This window comes from Oncorhynchus keta, chromosome 14 (assembly GCF_023373465.1).
Source record: "Oncorhynchus keta strain PuntledgeMale-10-30-2019 chromosome 14, Oket_V2, whole genome shotgun sequence".
Lineage (NCBI taxonomy): Eukaryota > Metazoa > Chordata > Actinopteri > Salmoniformes > Salmonidae > Oncorhynchus > Oncorhynchus keta.
Window position 1 is genome coordinate 48,413,471 of NC_068434.1, and position 18,879 is coordinate 48,432,349.

Sequence of the window (18,879 nt, forward strand, 5' to 3'; positions counted from 1 at the left end):
GCAAACTGGATGCAGTTTATCACAGTGCCATCCGTTTTGTCACTAAAGCACCTTATACTACCCACCACTGCGACTTGTATGCTCTAGTCGGCTGGCCCTCGCTACATATTCGTCGCCAGACCCACTGGCTCCAGGTCATCTACAAGGCCATGCTAGGTAAAGCTCCGCCTTATCTCAGTTCACTGGTCACGATGGCAACACCCATCCGTAGCACGCGCTCCAGCAGGTGTATCTCACTGATCATCCCTAAAGCCAACACCTCATTCGGCCGCCTTTCGTTCCAGTACTCTGCTGCCTGTGACTGGAACGAATTGCAAAAATCGCTGAAGTTGGAGACTTTTATCTCCCTCACCAACTTCAAACATCAGCTATCTGAGCAGCTAACCGATCGCTGCAGCTGTACATAGTCTATTGGTAAATAGCCCACCCATTTTCACCTACCTCATCCCCACAGTTTTTATTTATTTACTTTTCTGCTCTTTTGCACACCAATATCTCTAGCTGTACATGATCACCTGATCATTTATCACCCCAGTGTTAATCTGCAATATTGTAATTATTCGCCTACCTCCTCATGCCTTTTGCACACATTGTATATAGACTCCCCTTTTTTTCTACTGTGTTATTGACTTGTTCATTGTTTACTCCATGTGTAACTCTGTGTTGTCTGTTCACACTGCTATGCTTTATCTTGGCCAAGTCGCAGTTGCAAATGAGAACTTGTTCTCAACTAGCCTACCTGGTTAAATAAAGGTGAAATAAAAAAATAAATAAAAAATATTGTTGTTTTTTTAATTTACAGATAGCCACGGTCACACTCCAACACTCATAATTTACAGGTGAAGCATTTCTGTTTAGTGCTTCGGCCAGATCAGAGGCAGTGTGTGAATTGGAGCATTGTCCTGTCCTGCTAAGCATTCGAAATGTAACGAGTACTTTAGGGTGTCAGGGAAAACGTATGGAGTAAAAAGTACATTACCTTCTTTAGGAATGTAGAGAAGTAAAAGTAAAAATTGCAAAAACTATAAATAGTAAAGTAAAGTACAGATACCCCCCCAAAAATACTTAAGTAGTACCTTAAAGTGTTTTTACTTGAGTACTTTCCACCACTGTTCACTAGCCCATAATGATATTGACCAGACAGACCTCCCCATATGTCTACTTGCCCCCATTCCAAACACCCATACGCACATCCCCCAAACCACATACACACACCCTTGCTCATATACAGTACAGTACACAGATGCACACACACCCTGCCCACACACATAGATCCTAATTGACTCTGTCACAGACTCTCGGTGGACACAGACTCTCGGTGGACCCACACACAGACACACACACACACAGACAGATCAGAATTGACTTTCTCTTGACAACAAACAGCCAGTGAAATGAGTGACTGTAGTTTGGTACCAGGAGCTACACAAGCACACAAGAACCATCACGGTTTATTGAGAAAGAGGAGTAAAAGAGGAAGTGAGAGTAGTCCCCGTATCCTGCTTTCACTCCATCAGTGATCCAAGTGTCAAACCTGGTTGTTTATATCCACTGTGATGTAATGTGCCAGATAGTGACAGCAGGCTGTCAGAGCTACATTACGTTACTGTGTGAAAACCAACATATGTGCTACATTGGACAGTGAGCATGTAAACAAGGGTGTGTGCGTGAGGGGGGAGTTGTGTGTTTGAGTGTGTGCGTGCACACGTGTGTGTGTGTGTATTGGTTGGCTGATATATGGGTGATGGGAGGTGCCTGTATGCATCTGTGCGCTCTTAGCTACCTTTGTGCGCTCTTAGCTATCTCTGTGCACTCTTAGCTACCTCTGTGGGCTCTTAGCTACCTCTGTGGGCTCTTAGCTACCTCTGTACGCTCTTAGCTTCCTCTGTGCGCTCTTAGCTACCTCTGTGGGCTCTTAGCTACCTCTGTGGGCTCTTAGCTACCTCTGTACGCTCTTAGCTTCCTCTGTGCACTCTTAGCTACCTCTGTGGGCTCTTAGCTACCTCTGTGGGCTCTTAGCTACCTCTGTACGCTCTTAGCTTCCTCTGTGCGCTCTTAGCTACCTCTGTACGCTCTTAGCTACCTCTGTACGCTCTTAGCTACCTCTGTGCATTTGTTTCAAGCCTACATCTGTGCATGTAACTGTGTGTGTGATTCAGCATCAGGAGTCAGCGCTCCACACTACACTAGACTGTACCCTGGGACCTTCTGGTGCAGCTAAACAGACTGACAGGCAGCCTGTTATCTTTCTCTTTCTGACTGTCTGTCTGTTTTAACCTATCCAAATCTAAATGGCACAGGCTGCCATGTTAACACACACACATGCACACACACACACGCATGCACTGCCCTGTGCCAGACTGCCATGAACAGTAAACTCACACTCCAGACATTAGCATGGGGTGTATGCCAACGCCTGCGCCCAGACACACTTGCATGCCAGAGGCATCTTTAATTAGATCCCAAACACACACACACACACACACACACTCCCCCGAAACACCCTGTTTTTAACCCAGACACCCCCCTGCCCATCTCTCTGACACACACACACACATACACACATCACCATCCTCATTATCAATGCGCCATACACACACAGACTATAGAGAGCTCTTTTGAGTGTTTGATACGATTGACCCAGATCTTAAAGCGCAAATGGCTGGGGAGGGGGAGAAAAGTGTGTCTGGGGTGGAGTGTGTGTGTGTGAGGGGGGAGAGGGTTGGGCGGCTGGTGTGGAGTTTTTGTAAAGAGTCTAATTTGAAACCCAGTCGGGGATCGGTGGGCAGATTTCTGCAGTCAGTGTCTTTGCTGGAGAGAAGGGGAGAGAGACAGAAAGAGCAAGAGGGAGAAGGAGTGAGAAAGAGAGGGGGCAGGGAAACAGAGACTTTCTGGACCCCGATAACAGGCGTTATCTCCAGAACGTCTCTCTCCCTTTCCCCCCTCCCTCTCTTTTCAACCCTCATTCTTCTGAACGAGATCTGATGTTCAAACTTAAGCCTGTTCATGTAAAGGAGGAGTACACGCCGAGGGGCTTCTTAAGGCTTTAGGAGTGCCTTTTTGGCACACAAACACACACAGATACTATAACAAATTCAGATGCTGCATGGGCTCAGGAAGACATCATTAGTCTTACTCCTCAAGGTTGTGACCAGTCTGTCAATGAAAGAGACGTTGTCATATAGACAGACACATTCCCCCAGCCGCATTCTGAAAAGTCGCACACACAGTTCTTCCCCAGAAAGGGTAGCTTGCCTGTGACAGGAGTTGTTCCTGACCATGGGAAGTGAACAGGAAACACGAGTGTTTACCTAGTCAGGTCATACAATTAGAATGTATTCCAGATCCTACATTTGACTACAGCTTCAAATGTTCTGTCTTTGTTGTGAAAGCTTGCTTCGTTGTGGTAGCTAGTTTATGGAATAGCAAGAAAATGTTTGAAGTAGTCCCAAACTCATGCAATGAGTATGACAGATTTGTCTCTCTCATGTCCTTGTTGAATTTGTTTATAGATCTCCCTTGGATGATTTTTGTCTATCCACACATGGAATGAAAATCTAATGAGACTATATGAAGATTTTCTTTGTCATTTGTGTGTGCAAATACATTATATTGAATAATATGGTTGGGTTTGTTGTGATAGTTGTCTGAAAGAATGATAACACATTCACAGTAGTAATATATGACATTTGGCTGAAGGTTTTATCCGAAGCGACTTCCATGCATTTTTCAGAAGGGTGGCCGCAGCGGGAATTGAACCCGCAACCCTGGTGTTGCAAGCGCCACTCTCTGAGAAAGAGAAAGGAGGAGACCGAGAGAGAGAAAGGAGGAGACCGAGAGAGAGAAAGGAGGAGACCGAGAGAGCAACAGAGAAACAAATAGAGAGAAAGAAACAGACATAAACAGAGAAACAGAGAGAAAGACTTTATCTACTGTCCAACAGCCTTGGTGATATGGCTAGGCTGGCAATCAACTGGATTTCACCATGCCACCCCCTACTAGGGCCAATCTCATTGCCTGCGTTACACAAACACTCCCGCTGAGAACACACACACACACACACACACACACACACACACACACACACACACACACACACACACACACACACACACACACACACACACACACACACACACACACACACACACGCAGGGGACAAACACAGACTACATCTGTCCCCTCCATCCCTACCCGCCTTCCCTCCATCCCTCCCTCTGTGCAGGATAATCCCTGACACCCCCAACCACAAATACCAGCACCCACCAAAAGATAGTTCTAAGGCACAGAATGGCAAACAGAGACGTGTGTTCATATACACACACAAAGAGTAAACACATGCAGATTGAGATACAAAGTAAGAAGCAGCTCACCAAACCATGCAATATTCAAACTAACAAAATCCACACACCCATAAACTAGCCAAGAAAAAGCAAGAGGAGAAAGAGAAAACAGAATAAGCACTGCTATATTATATAGTATATTATCAGGTTTCAGGTATGACCCAGATGCAAACAGTGTCGAAGAAACAAAAGTATATTTATAGTACAGGGGCAGGCAAACGACAGGTCAAAGGCAGGCAGAGGTTGGTAATCCAGAGAGGGTGCAAAATGTCCGGAACGGCAGGCAGGCTCAGGGTCAGGGTCAGGGCCAGGGCAGGCAGAAAGGTCAAAACCGGGAAGGACTAGAAAACAGGAGCAATGGAAAAAATGCTGGTAGGTTTCACAAAACAAAACGAACTAGCAGCAGACAAACAGAGAACACAGGTATAAATAAACGGGATAATGGGGAAGATGGCAACACCTGGAGGGGGGTGGAGACAAGCACAAAGACAGGTGAAACAGATCAGGGTGTGACAGTATATTACATCTATATTTCACAAATAATTAGATTCATTAAAGTTTCCTCTCTCAGCCTAGAAATACTGTTAGTCCATGTGGAACTCTCACAGCCCCACTCACCATGGACACTCTAAGCCTTGTTGTTGTGGTTTTTGCATGGTGCCAAATTGGAGTCACAAGGAGTAGCCTGCTGTCTGCTAGTGGGAGAGAAGCTCTCCTATTGAACAGAGCTAAACTAAAAGCTGGCATGAGCAACAAGACCTCACAAAATTGTGAAATTGACTTCAGAATTCAACGTTTGCCCACGGGAGGTAAAACATAGATTTTTGAAGGTTTAAGTTGAGGCAGTCATTCTGGTTAAGGGTTAAGGTTTGGGATAAACAAATAAAAGACATGTGCCTAGCACTGGGATCTGCCTGGGCTAGAGGCCCTCCTCTGACTCTATAATGAAACACCAATCCCTCCCCAATCACTCATTACTGTAAAGTCCACTATTAATATGATACGTGTCCTTTTTTCATGACTTGACCCTTCATACCAAGTATCTAAAAGTAACTGGATGTGCATACACATACTACCTCTGAACTCCTCTCATATCAGCCGTCTCTGCCAGTGTTGTGATAAGAGCGAGAACATTCATGATGTACTGTGTTTCGGACTGTTCCCAAAGCAAGTTTCTGCCACTATTCTTACCGAAATAAAAAGTTGTGCGATTAGAACATTTCAGGGAACTGAGTGTGATGCAACATGGGATTGTAGAATGATTCATTGATGAGTAGATAAGAGGTTTCTGTGTGCGTTACCATAGCCTTTAGGGTAATTCCTCAGCTATCATGTATTATATTCATGTCTGCATCTTCATGTGAGAGATGTATATAGGGATATAGGACAAAAAGGAAAGGGGAGAGAGAAAAATGTTGAAAGAGAAGAAGAGAATATCGCGAAATGGGGAACGAGAATAATATTAATTTATAAAATGGCTTTTGTAAAGAGAGAGCGAGAGAGAGGGTTCATTCGACTGGTCAATGATCCAAGGCCAGCTCAGTTAATGGCCTACCATTGTGACAATGAGTCATCATAATGCTGCATCAAATGTACATGATCCTAGGGGCATTGGCAAACACAATGTAAGTCACTTAATTTATGTGCCCCTAATTGCACCGAATACTTCTGTTTATCCTACAGCTAGTGTATGCAGTAATCATGAGCCTATGAATCAGAGATACACTGTTAGCACTGAGGCGGTGTGCCCTAGTAGGAAGACCACTTTGTGCAACCTGCTCCAAAAAAAATACATGAGTAAGTCTACTTCTGATACGCTTCCCAGTAAAGCATTAAAAACAATCAAGCATCCCAGAAAACTGATAAAAATAGCCCATATAGGCAGCTTGAGAAACAAGGTCCATGAAGTCAATAACTTGCTTGTAACAGATGACATTGGTAGCAATACATGGTTACAACATCTACCGAAAAGACAGAAATGCCAACGGGGGCGGTGTTCTGGCCAATATTCAGAACCACATTCCTGTAAAGCTTAGAGACTGTTGAAGTAATATGGCTACAGGTTCATCTGTCTCACCTAAAGCCCTTTCTTGTGGGAAGCTGCTATAGACCACCAAGTACTAACAGTCAGTATCTGGATAATATGTGTGAAATACTTGATAATGTATGTAATATCAACAGATAAGTATATTTTCTTGGTGATTTAAATATTGACTTGCTATCATCAAGCTGCCCACACAAGAAAACAATTCTAACTGTAACCAGTGCCTGTACCCTGGTACAGGTTGTCAGTCAACCGACCAGGGTAGTTACAAACAGCACAGGAATTAAATCATCAACATGTATTGATAACATTGTTACTAATGCTGCAGAGATTTGCTTTAAAGCAGTATCCAAATCCATAGGATGTAGTGATCACAATATATTAGCCATATCTAGGAAAACCAAAGTTCCAAAGGCTGGGCCTAATATAATGTACAAGAGGTCATACAATACATTTTGTTGTGATTCATATGTTGATGATGTGAAAAATATTTGCTGGTCTATGGTGTGTAATGAGGAGCAACCAGACGCTGCACATGACACATTTATGAAATTGCTTATTCCAGTTACTAATAAGCACACACCCATTAAAAGAAAATGACTGTAAAAAATGTTAAATCCCCTTGGATTGATGAGGAATTGAAAAATTGTATGGGAGGGATGAAGAGAAATGTATGGCAAATAAATCTGGCAACCCAACTGATTGACAAACATACTGCAAATTAAGAAATCATGTGACTAAACTAAATAAAAATAAACTATACTTTGAAACAAAGATCAATTATATAAAGAATGATAGTAAAAAGCTTTGGGGCACCTTAAATAACATTTTGGTGAAAAAAAAGCGTACTTGGCTCCATCATTCATTGAATCAGATGGCTCATTCATCACAAATCCCACTGATATTTCCAACACCTTCAATTAATTTTTCATTGGCAAATTTAGGGATGATATGCCAGCAACAAACGCTGACACTACACATCCAAGTATATCTGACCAAATTATGAAAAACAAGAATTGTCAGTGTGGAAGAGGTGAAAAAATTATTGTTGTCTATCAACAATGACAAGTCACCGGGGTCTGACAATCTGGATGGAAAAAAACTGAGGATAATAGCAGTCGATATTGCCACTCCTATTTGCCACATCTTCAATAGCCTACTAGAAAGTGTGTGCCCTCAGGACTGGAGGGAAGCTGAAGTAATTTCGCTACCAAAGAATAGTAAAGCCCCCTTTACTGGCTCAAATAGCCAACCAATCAGCCTGTTACCAACCCTTAGTAAACTTCTGGAAAAAATTGTGTTTTACCAGATACAATGCTATTTGACAGGAAATAAATTGACAACAGACTTTCAGCATGCTTCTAGGGAAGGGCACTCAACAAGCACAGCACTTACACAAATGACTGATGACAGGCTAGGAGAAATTGGTGATAAAATGATTGTGGGTGCTGTCTTGTTAGACTTCAGTGCAGCTTTTGACATTATCGATCATAGTCTGCTGCTGGAAAAAAGTATGTGTTTCGGCTTTACACCCCCTGCTATAATGTGGATAAAGAGTTACTTGTCTAACAGAACACAGAGGGTGTTCTTCAATGGAAGCCTCTCAAACATAATCCAGGTACAATCAGGAATTCCCCAGGGTAGCTGTTTAGGTCCCTTGCTTTTTTCAATTTTTACTAACGACATTTGAGTAAATGAGTAAAGCCAGAGTGTCTATGTATGCGGTTGACTCAACACTATACACGTCAACTACTACAGCAACTGAAATGACTGCAACAGTTAACAAAGAGTTGCAGTTAGTTTCAGAGTGGGTGGCAAGGAATAAGTATTTCTAAAACTAAATATTTCTAAAACTAAAAGCAATGTACTTGGGACAAAACATTCACTAAACCCTAATCCTCAACTAAATTTTGTAGGAAATAATGTGGAAATTGAGCAAGTTGAGATGACTAAACTGCGTCGAGTACACTAGATTGTAAACTGTCATGGTCAAAACATATTGATACAATAGTAGCAAAGATGGGGAGAAGTATGTCCATAATAAAGCACTGCTCTGCCTTCTTAACAACACTGTCAACAAGGCAGGTCCTACAGGTCCTAGTTTTGTCGCACCTTGACTACTGTTCCGTCGTGTGGTCAGGTGCCACAAAAAAGGCAGCAATGCTGGCCCTTGGATGTACACAGAGAGCTAATATTAAAAATATGCATGTCAATGTCTCCTGGCTCAAAGTGGAGGAGAGATTGACTTCATCATTACTTTATGATACATATTGACATGTTGAATGCACCTGTCTAAACTACTGGCACAAGCTCAGACACCCATGCATACCCCACAAGACAAGTCCCTCTTCACAGTCCCCAAGTGCAGAACAGACTATGGGAGGCACACAGTACTACAGAGAGTCATGACTACATGGAACTCTATTCCACATCAAGTAACTAATGCAAACAGTAAAATTAGACTTAAAAAATAAATAAAAACACCTTATGGAACAGTGGGGAATGTGAAGCAACACAAACATAGGCACAGACGCATGCATACACACTAACACACGATGGTATACACACACATACACGTGGATTTAGTACTGTAGATATGTGGTAGTGGTGGAGTAGGGGCCTTAGGGCATACAGGGGGGTGTTGGAATCTGTGAATGTATTGCAATGTTTTTAAAATTGTATAAACTGCCTTAATTTTGCTGGACCCCAGGAAGAGTAGCTGCTAATGAGGATCCATAATAAATACAAATACAAATTAGCAGAGTGGAAGTCAAGCTGAAAGCGCTGCGTCTCGACAGGAGGGATACTGTATACTCCAACATACCAGGGAGTCACAGGACACACACACACACGGGAAGCATGCACCAACTTCCCACTGGGACACAATGGTTGAATCAACATTATTTCTACATAATTTCAATATATACTGAACAAAAATATAAAAGCAACATGCACAAGATCGCTGAAATAAAAAGATCCCCAAAATGTACACCATTCTAGATGATTCTGTGCTTCCAACTTTATGGCAACATTGTACATGATCACCTTTTTACATGATTTGTCAACTCTGCTTGAAATTGATCAGCTTACATACAGTGTATCAATGAAATGTAGATAATGAGTGGAATATATTGTTATATAGAACCCAGGTAGCACATTTCAGCAGTGCATTGTACACTACACCATCATTTCTAATGGTAACACATAGTGATTCTTTCCACTTTGTCCCATTGAAGCACACTGGCTGATGGAGAATCATGTAGTATTTACAGCTTTATCCATATATGATTTCCAACGTATATTGATGTCAAAATTGCTACATTTATGAGGTAAACAATATTACAGTGTTCAGCAGTTATCAAACTATAGGGGTAACTAGGCACTACATGCTTTTGGTTCAGTAGTTATCAGTTTTGAGCAGTTTGTTTAAGTAATAGTTAATTATATTGTTAACAAATGACAAGAAAATCATATCAAAAGTAAAGTGAATATTGCATTTTGAAAAGCAGATACTTCGATTGAATATGTATCCAAATCCAAAGAGTGATTTGATGCAGTGAAAAAATTACTTTGTGAATGTGTTCGTTTTGAAACACGAGCCATTTTGATGATCTGTTTTGATTTGTTTTGATAACTCTAAGCGAGTTACTTGTTACTTGTGAAATTTCACCAACGAGATTGAAAAAAAACTGTAATATCATAGAAAAATACTAGCCAGTAGCCACCACTTTCAGAGTAAATTCTTCAAAGACAAACTAAACGAAACACCAGGACAAATCCTCCAGCCTTGATAGCTGACTTGATGAAGGTAATGATGACAAAAGAGACACCAAGCAGGGAGACTAGACAAACCCTTCAGCCTTGATAACTGACTTGATGAAGGTAATGATGACAAAAGAGACACCAAGCAGGGAGACTAGACAAACCCTTCAGCCTTGATAGCTGACTTGATGAAGGTAATGATGACAAAAGAGACACAGAGCAGGGAGACTAGACAAACCCTTCAGCCTTGATAACTGACTTGAGATGAAGGTAATGATGACAAAAGAGACACCAAGCAGGAGACTAGACAAACCCTTCAGCCTTGATAGCTGACTTGATGAAGGTAATGATGACAAAAGAGACACCAAGCAGGGAGACTAGACAAACCCTTCAGCCTTGATAGCTGACTTGATGAAGGTAATGATGACAAAAGAGACACCAAGCAGGAGACTAGACAAACCCTTCAGCCTTGATAGCTGACTTGATGAAGGTAATGATGACAAAAGAGACACCAAGCAGGGAGACTAGACAATCCCTTCAGCCTTGATAGCTAACTTGATGAAGGTAATGATGACAAAAGAGACACAGACATGGGAGACTAGACAAACCCTTCAGCCTTGATAGCTGACTTGATGAAGGTAATGATGACAAAAGAGACACCAAGCAGGAGACTAGACAAACCCTTCAGCCTTGATAACTGACTTGATGAAGGTAATGATGACAAAACAGACACCAAGCAGGGAGACTAGACAAACCCTTCAGCCTTGATAGCTAACTTGATGAAGGTAATGATGACAAAAAAGACACAGAGCAGGGAGACTAGACAAGCCCTTCAGCCTTGATAGCTGACTTGACGAAGGTAATGATGACAAAAGAGACACAGAGCAGGGAGACTAGACAAACCCTTCAGCCTTGATAACTGACTTGATGAAGGTAATGATGACAAAAGAGACACCAAGCAGGGAGACTAGACAAACCCTTCAGCCTTGATAGCTGACTTGATGAAGGTAATGATGACAAAAGAGACACAGAGCAGGGAGACTAAACAAAACCTTCAGCCTTGATAGCTGACTTGATGAAAGTAATGATGACAAAAGAGACACAGAGCAGGGAGACTAGACAAACCCTTCAGCCTTGATAGCTGACCTGATGAAGGTAATGATGACAAAAGAGACACAGAGCAGGGAGACTAGACAAACCCTTCAGCCTTGATAGCTGACTTGATGAAGGTAATGATGACAAAAGAGACACAGAGCAGGGAGACTAGACAAACCCTTCAGCCTTGATAACTGACTTGAGATGAAGGTAATGATGACAAAAAAGACACAGAGCAGGGAGACTAGACAAGCCCTTCAGCCTTGATAGCTGACTTGACGAAGGTAATGATGACAAAAGAGACACAGAGCAGGGAGACTAGACAAACCCTTCATCCTTGATAACTGACTTGATGAAGGTAATGATGACAAAAGAGACACCAAGCAGGGAGACTAGAGAAACCCTTCAGCCTTGATAGCTGACTTGATGAAGGTAATGATGACAAAAGAGACACAGAGCAGGGAGACTAGACAAAACATTCAGCCTTGATAACTGACTTGAGATGAAGGTAATGATGACAAAAAAGACACAGAGCAGGGAGACTAGACAAGCCCTTCAGCCTTGATAGCTGACTTGACGAAGGTAATGATGACAAAAGAGACACAGAGCAGGGAGACTAGACAAACCCTTCAGCCTTGATAACTGACTTGAGATGAAGGTAATGATGACAAAAGAGACACAGAGCAAGGAGACTAGACAAACCCTTCATCCTTGATAACTGACTTGATGAAGGTAATGATGACAAAAGAGACACAGAGCAGGGAGACTAGACAAACTCTCGGGGCGGCTGGAGCAACAACATTCCCCTAAGGTGCAATTAAAAAGGAACACAGGAACCGAACACAGGAACCCCTGGTGAACACAGCAACAAACTATGTCATCATGGTGCCTTGACTTTGCAATCGCTCTCTACACGTCCTCCTTCTGTGACTGGTTGCCTGTCTGTTGAGGACAAGTGACAGACAGAACCACCCACGCCAGGACTGAGAGATACCCTACTTATTCCACCAGATTAATAAGATGGAGACTTATCATCTAAATTGTGTGGAACTGTTCATTCTCTGATGTTAGTCCACATCCACATAGTTCAGTGTCCATCACTTCCATGTGGTTATTAATTTAAAAAAATTGAACTTGAACATTAGCCTACTTTTACCATTTGACATTGCACCAAATACTTTGTTTTTTTCTTTCAATTAATTATTTAATTAACAATATTGCTCCCCAGAGGGGAAACTGAGTTTGACACACGCAGGGACAATACGCATTAGGGCTGGTATCTTTCAAGGATTTTAGTTAATTCGAAATAATGCCATTGTTCACAAGAATCGTTTTTCATTAATTGGGCTATTTTGTATTTAACAATATGGTCTATATACTAGAAACTAATGGACACATGGACACAGATATAATACATTTATAATATATGAATACAGTTATTAAAATATAAATGATCAAAGTTACAATAGATTGCCATTGATTTTCTGTTAATTGCCAAAATCACTGAAGGTTCCAGTGACTTTATAAATTACTTGTAGCTTTGAAACCCTAATACAGACAAGAAGTTCCAGTCTTTTTTATTTTTTTTTATTTATTTTTTTACCTTTATTTAACCAGGCAAGTCAGTTAAGAACATATTCTTATTTTCAATGACGGCCTGGGAACAGTGGGTTAACTGCCTGTTCAGGGGCAGAACGACAGATCTGTACCTTGTCAGCTCGGGGTTTGAACTCGCAACCTTTCGGTTACTAGTCCAACGCTCTAACCACTAGGCTACGCTGCCGCCCCGTCTTCATGAGTTCTCTACCCTAAATGTAGCTCATTTATATGACCTAAAATATGAACTCAGATATTTAAAACTGCTTTTGACAGTGGAAAATACTCTTCATTTGCAGTCTCTTCACTGAAGACCCTTGGATCCTGAACCCATTTCACCTAGGAGCCCCTACCCCCACCCTCCTCCTCGCCCCAGCCCCACAGCCTGTGGGTATCTTCCTGTATCTGTGTGTGTGTACCTCCCCCCTCCTCATCCTCCCACCTCCAGAGCCCATAGTCCACCATGCTGTGGACTGTTCTCCTAGCCCTGCTGGTTCTCCTCCTGCTGCAGACCCAGCTATGTGTCTGTCTACGGGTGCTCAGAGTTGCTGGCTATTCTTCCCCCTCATCCTCCCCCTCTCGTAATGCCACCAAGCAGCGACTACCTGGAGCCATCATCATCGGCGTGCGTAAAGGTGGCACCAGGGCCCTTCTGGAGATGCTCAACCTCCATCCGGACGTAGAGGTGGCCAAGGCTGAGGTAATGATAAATAGAAACATCATCACGACCATCTCAACTTAAATTGTAAAGCACTTTCACACAATAGACTACTCTCAAAGCTTTAACATAATGGTATGAAAATAGTCATGCAGCATAACAGAATGAAAGAACAAGATAAAATCCTAGAATGCAGACTTTACAGAAGTACATGTTTTGGAGGGGTGGGGGGGGGGTAAGGTATTAAACAACCCTACATACTTTCTTTTTAGGTGCACTACTTCAACGTGGAAGAGCACTACCGGCGTGGGCTGGCGTGGTATCGTGCCCAGATGCCCTTCACCCTGCCTGGGCAAGTGACGGTGGAGAAAACCCCTGGCTACTTTTCCTCACCCCAAGTCCCTCAGCGGGTCTGGGAGATGAACCCTGCTGTCCGACTCCTGCTGATCGTCCGGGACCCTGCTGAGCGCCTCGTCTCCGACTACACCCAGGTTCTCCATAATAGGGTGACCCGCCACAAGCCCTACAAGTCTCTAGGTAAGTTGCACCGAGGTTAGAGTGGTGACCCAGTAACCGAAAGGTTGCTAGTTCAAGTCCCAGGCGATAGATAATTGGGGGCTGCTTGTGTCAGATCATTACTACCACCATCATCATTCACTTGAGAAATGCAGTTAACAACAAAAATGTAAATCCATCGTGCTCCATACCTCAGATCCTGTTCCTCTTCACCTATATGTGTGCCAAGAGTTAGGAAAAAGCAAAGACAATATACATTTCTGCTCTAAATATTATATTATATTCTACTCTGTTTCATGTATTCTATTGTAGAAGAGCTGCTGCTCCGCCAGGGCCACATTGATCCGGCCTACAAAGCCCTGCAGAGGAGTCTGTACCACCAACACCTGGACCGCTGGCTGGAAGTCTTCCCCAGGGAGCAGGTCCATGTGGTGGACGGAGAGGCCCTCATCAGAGACCCCTTCCCAGAGCTCCGGAGGGCGGAGAGGTAATGTAATTTTTGGGTGTGTTCCAAAAACACACCCTCTGGTCAAAAGTAGAAATTATAAGATTCTGACCTTACGATCACTGATCATCTTCCCTGTAAGGTCGGAAAGGCAGGCTGCCCAGGAAACCATGGAGCTGGCATGAGATATAGCTCAGGAAAACATACCTCAATCCAGGGATGGAGGTAGCCAAAGCCACAGCAGACATTTTCAAAGGATAGTCAGTCAATCAGCTCCTTTGTTGTTCAACATGACATTCCATAATGAGATGGCTAGTCAAAAATACTACACTATATAGGAAATAGGGTACAATTTGGGACACAGACTTATACTTGAATAAAATGGCCTAAGTTACACTTTATCACCACACACTTTAACTTGTAGCCTACATATTTAACCAACCGTGCTTTTTGAATACATTTAGCCTCATGTCTATTGTTGGTAAAATTCACAGAGATGAGCACCCCAAACACAACGAACTGGAAGTTCATTGAAAGGACCCGGAAATAGCAGTCTTCTTCTTATTCATCTTATATGTTATTATGGCGGTCCACAAACACACGTTAGAGGTGCATGCCGCCACCTACTGTACAGGTGGTAAACTATAGAAAAAAATATCCATTGTATTAAAGGGGGATAAAAACGACATCATGTAAACAAACAAATACAGACACAAAAAAAATAACATCACATCCCTACACAGGCTGAGGGGCATGTGAGGGCGGAGCATCCTTTGACAAGATTTCTTGCAATGCCTCGGCTGTAAACTCACTGAGTCCCAAAAAGCATACTGCTGCACGATAATTCAAATGTTGTCTGATTTCTTCTTTGTTTGTGCTGTGCAATTTATGACCACTGCAATAAATGCTGAAAAGTCCACCTTTTCTACATGTTATATATCAGGATCCCTTGATTGCCGAGAAACATTCACTGGTGCAGTCTCAATTACCATGGAGTCTTCAACGCCACTCGCTACTTCAACTCTTTTCTCCACCTCCAGATAGGAGACAAGCTGGACAGCCCTTATTCTCCCCACCTCTGTCTCCTTCACCCTAACAGCGCAATCCAGGGACTAGGGCATATGTTCGCCACCACCAGTGGAGGCTCCTGAGGGGAGGACGGCTCATAATAATGGCTGGAACTGAGCAAATGGAACGGCATCAAACCATGTGTTTGATGTATTTGACACCATTCCACTTATTCCTCTCCAGCCATTACCACGAGCCCATCCTCCCCAAATAAGGTGCCACCAAACCCCTGTGGCCACCACAGTTGCAGCATATAACCTTGTTATATCCCCCCCTATCTGCATACACTTGAGACATGCCCAAATCTTTTGCATTTATTACACTGGAGGAGCTTAAGAACAACATCTCTTAAAGGTTATTTCATAAAGCCTAGCTTTACATGAGAAGGGAGAGACATTATAATATGGACGAAGTGAGTTTCCTTACTCCATTCGCCACACAGGTCAGTCATCATGCACAAATCACTTCATCTACTTCCTCAGGTATATCATCTGCATCCACTTCATGAGCAACCCCAGAGACAGGCGCCCTGCTTCGTAAATCCATACACAAAACTGCATTCCAAAATATTTTCAAGGCGCAGAGTATGTTCCACGGACACACAAAATATCGATCTAAAACCAGAATTTGCGGCTGCCACCAACGCCACCTCACCCAATGCACCCATGAAACTTCTTAGCTTCCATCACAACTTTACTTATTTTGTTTCCTTTCTTTTTCATGACTGTTGCCCACTCATTCTCACTCTCATCTTTATCCGACCCGCCATCAGTTTCGAACAGAACATCCGTTTCTGCCATCTTCCCATTGGCCTGAATAAAAAATGGCCTCAAAGATAAGATCCTTTCATGGCCCACCTGTTACTTGTGTCTGTATGTAACTTATATTGTGTAAGATGCTATTCAGTTGCCTCATTGAGGAGATTAAAGTTTTTAATCTAATCTCATCTAATGTAGGCCGTCATTGTAGTAGGCCATCATCGCAAATAAGAATTTGTTCTTAACTGACTTGCCTAGTTAAATAAAATAAAATAAATTATCTATAGGTTCCTGGACCTGCTGCCCCGCATCACTCCCTCCAACTTCTACTTCAACACAACTAAAGGTTTCTACTGCCTCCTCTCTGCTGGGGGCCATGACAAGTGTCTGGATGAGTCCAAGGGGAGGCCCCACGCTCCTCTCAGCTCCCGGGCCTTCAGGAAGCTCTGCCGATACTTCAAAGAACCCAACCGCCTGTTCTTTGAAATGGTGGGACGTTCCTTCTCCTGGTGCTGACTGTGCATCAAGAAACAAAAGGCCCTTTATTGCTCTGATACCACCTTTAATGGGACAGAGAGAGGGGACAGACAGGGCCAACTGGAGATATTGGCCATAATAGCAAATATTTGGGATGCCTTTGAAATGGTCACCTGTTCCCTATGTAGTGCACTACTTTTGGGCAGAGTGGGTACCATTTAGAACGTAATCTTAGAGACTCTTCGAGACACTAAGAGCAGGTCAACAGTGAAAAGACATTGGCCTGTGTGAAGTTACTGTTGATTGATTGGACGGATAGATAGATTGGTGTGTTGACTGTCAGGTAGGGGGGTGGATGGGATGAATGGATGAATAGATTGCTGTGCAGACTGTTGGGTGTGCGGATGGATTAAGTTATGTGTTAATTGAAGGGTGTGGGTGGATGAATTGACTGAGAGATGAAAGGATAAAACCACAGATGATTTTAAAGATCTTTAGAGGTGTTACGTTTTGAATGTTCTCAATTGTCTTACTGTCAATGAGCTGAACCAAGCCAGGCCTGGGAGTGAAAAGCACAACAAGCATAGACTGTATAAGATAACTCTCACTGAGGGACACTATTTCTAACTACCCATAGAAATAGATGGTGGGTACATTCAATATGGCAGCTGGTCCACCCATCACGGAACATTGACTTGAATGGGAATATCGATTCTAGTGATCTGTTTTTTTTTTTTTAATCGTACTACCTGCTGGAGAACATGAACTGAAGTGCCCATTCTCTAATACTGTATGCCTGGTGGTCCTAATAGCACCTGATCATGACTCTTGCTGGTGCCTGTCATTGTTGGCCTTGGTTGCACAAACTGGAATGAAATCAAGTGTAAGAAAATAATTACAATAAACTGTGCCATACAATTGTATCAAAAACAAATCTTGTCATTTTGATGGTCATTAAAATGAGTTTCAGAGCAGATACCGTTGGAGGAAATGTATCAGTGTACAGAAAATAGAGGGTAGAAGAATGCTTTGAAATTAGATGGGGCTTATTGTTGCACTATAACTGAATGCTTAATTGCATAAAAGGTCAGTCCATTTGAAGATCTACTGTACCCATATGAAGCTATTTCAAACCGAGTCTGAAGATTGAGACTGCATACCATTTTCACAAAATCGTTTACCATTGTAAAAAGTATGCCTGTGAGCTAAACTAATGTCCTCATTTAGATAATCATGTGTACTTATCTTGTTATTATTCTAATATTTTACTATCAAATGTTCAATAGAAATGTATATTTTTGGGATTGTTGAATTTAGATTTTAAGGTGTTTGAGCTGTAAATGCATTTGTAAGTATGTTTTCTAAAATCTTCTTCAATAAATGTGTACTGTTGTACTTTAACCCAGAGAAAATAACTATATTTAATAGAACATAGCGATGGGGGGGGTACCAACTAAAATACATTACTAGGCCTAGACAGAACATATTGTAAAGATCATATTGTAGATCCCCTGAACGCAGCTCACTCTCCAGATCCCAATCACCTGAATTCTAATCACCTGTTCACACACCTGTATGTCATTATTACACATTATTTTGTTCAGTTCTTTGCCCCCATCACTTTGAGGTATTATTTGTTTTGTGACACAAGTCTATCGGAGCAGTTTTTCCCGTGATTTACTCCTCCCTTGTATGATAGTTTTTGCCTGACTCACTATCGGATTTCCTGTAATCTACCTATTTCCTGATCTCCCGGACAACTAGCCTTTTCCCTGCCTGTAACTGTTGCCCTTTTGGACCCCTGTGTATAACCTTCTGCCTGCCCCTGGACCCAGCTACCTGCCTCCTCCTGTGGTTCTTTGCAATAAACACCTGCTGCTCTTAAAACCAGCTCTCTGTCTCCCATCGTGTTCATTCCACATATGTCCTATCTCAGCACGTCAAATACATAATAACACGTAGTGCTTTAAATACACATACAGTGTGTTGAATTTTAACAGTTGTGTGTAAGTCTAATACATGTATTAGCTCTACACGTACAACAGTTACAGGTCAGCACCATGTATGTGCTATTCTAAAATATAGTCAAACCACAATCTCTATTATTATTATTATTA

At 42.4% G+C, this 18,879-nt stretch overlaps 1 protein-coding gene across 2 annotated transcripts in view; it reads left to right on the forward strand.

The window, feature by feature from the left end:
• The window catches only part of LOC118393552 (heparan sulfate glucosamine 3-O-sulfotransferase 1), a 25,881-nt gene extending 7,229 nt beyond the window's left edge, over positions 1–18,652 (forward strand). For both annotated transcript variants that reach the window (XM_035786313.2, XM_035786312.2), the window contains 4 exons: positions 13,140–13,540; positions 13,771–14,035; positions 14,327–14,501; positions 16,573–18,652. In XM_035786313.2, the coding sequence (XP_035642206.1) occupies positions 13,304–13,540; positions 13,771–14,035; positions 14,327–14,501; positions 16,573–16,801 (906 nt within the window). In that variant the 5' untranslated portion in view covers positions 13,140–13,303 and the 3' untranslated portion in view covers positions 16,802–18,652. The remainder of the gene's footprint in view (positions 1–13,139; positions 13,541–13,770; positions 14,036–14,326; positions 14,502–16,572) is intronic.
• The last annotated feature ends 227 nt before the right edge of the window (positions 18,653–18,879 follow it).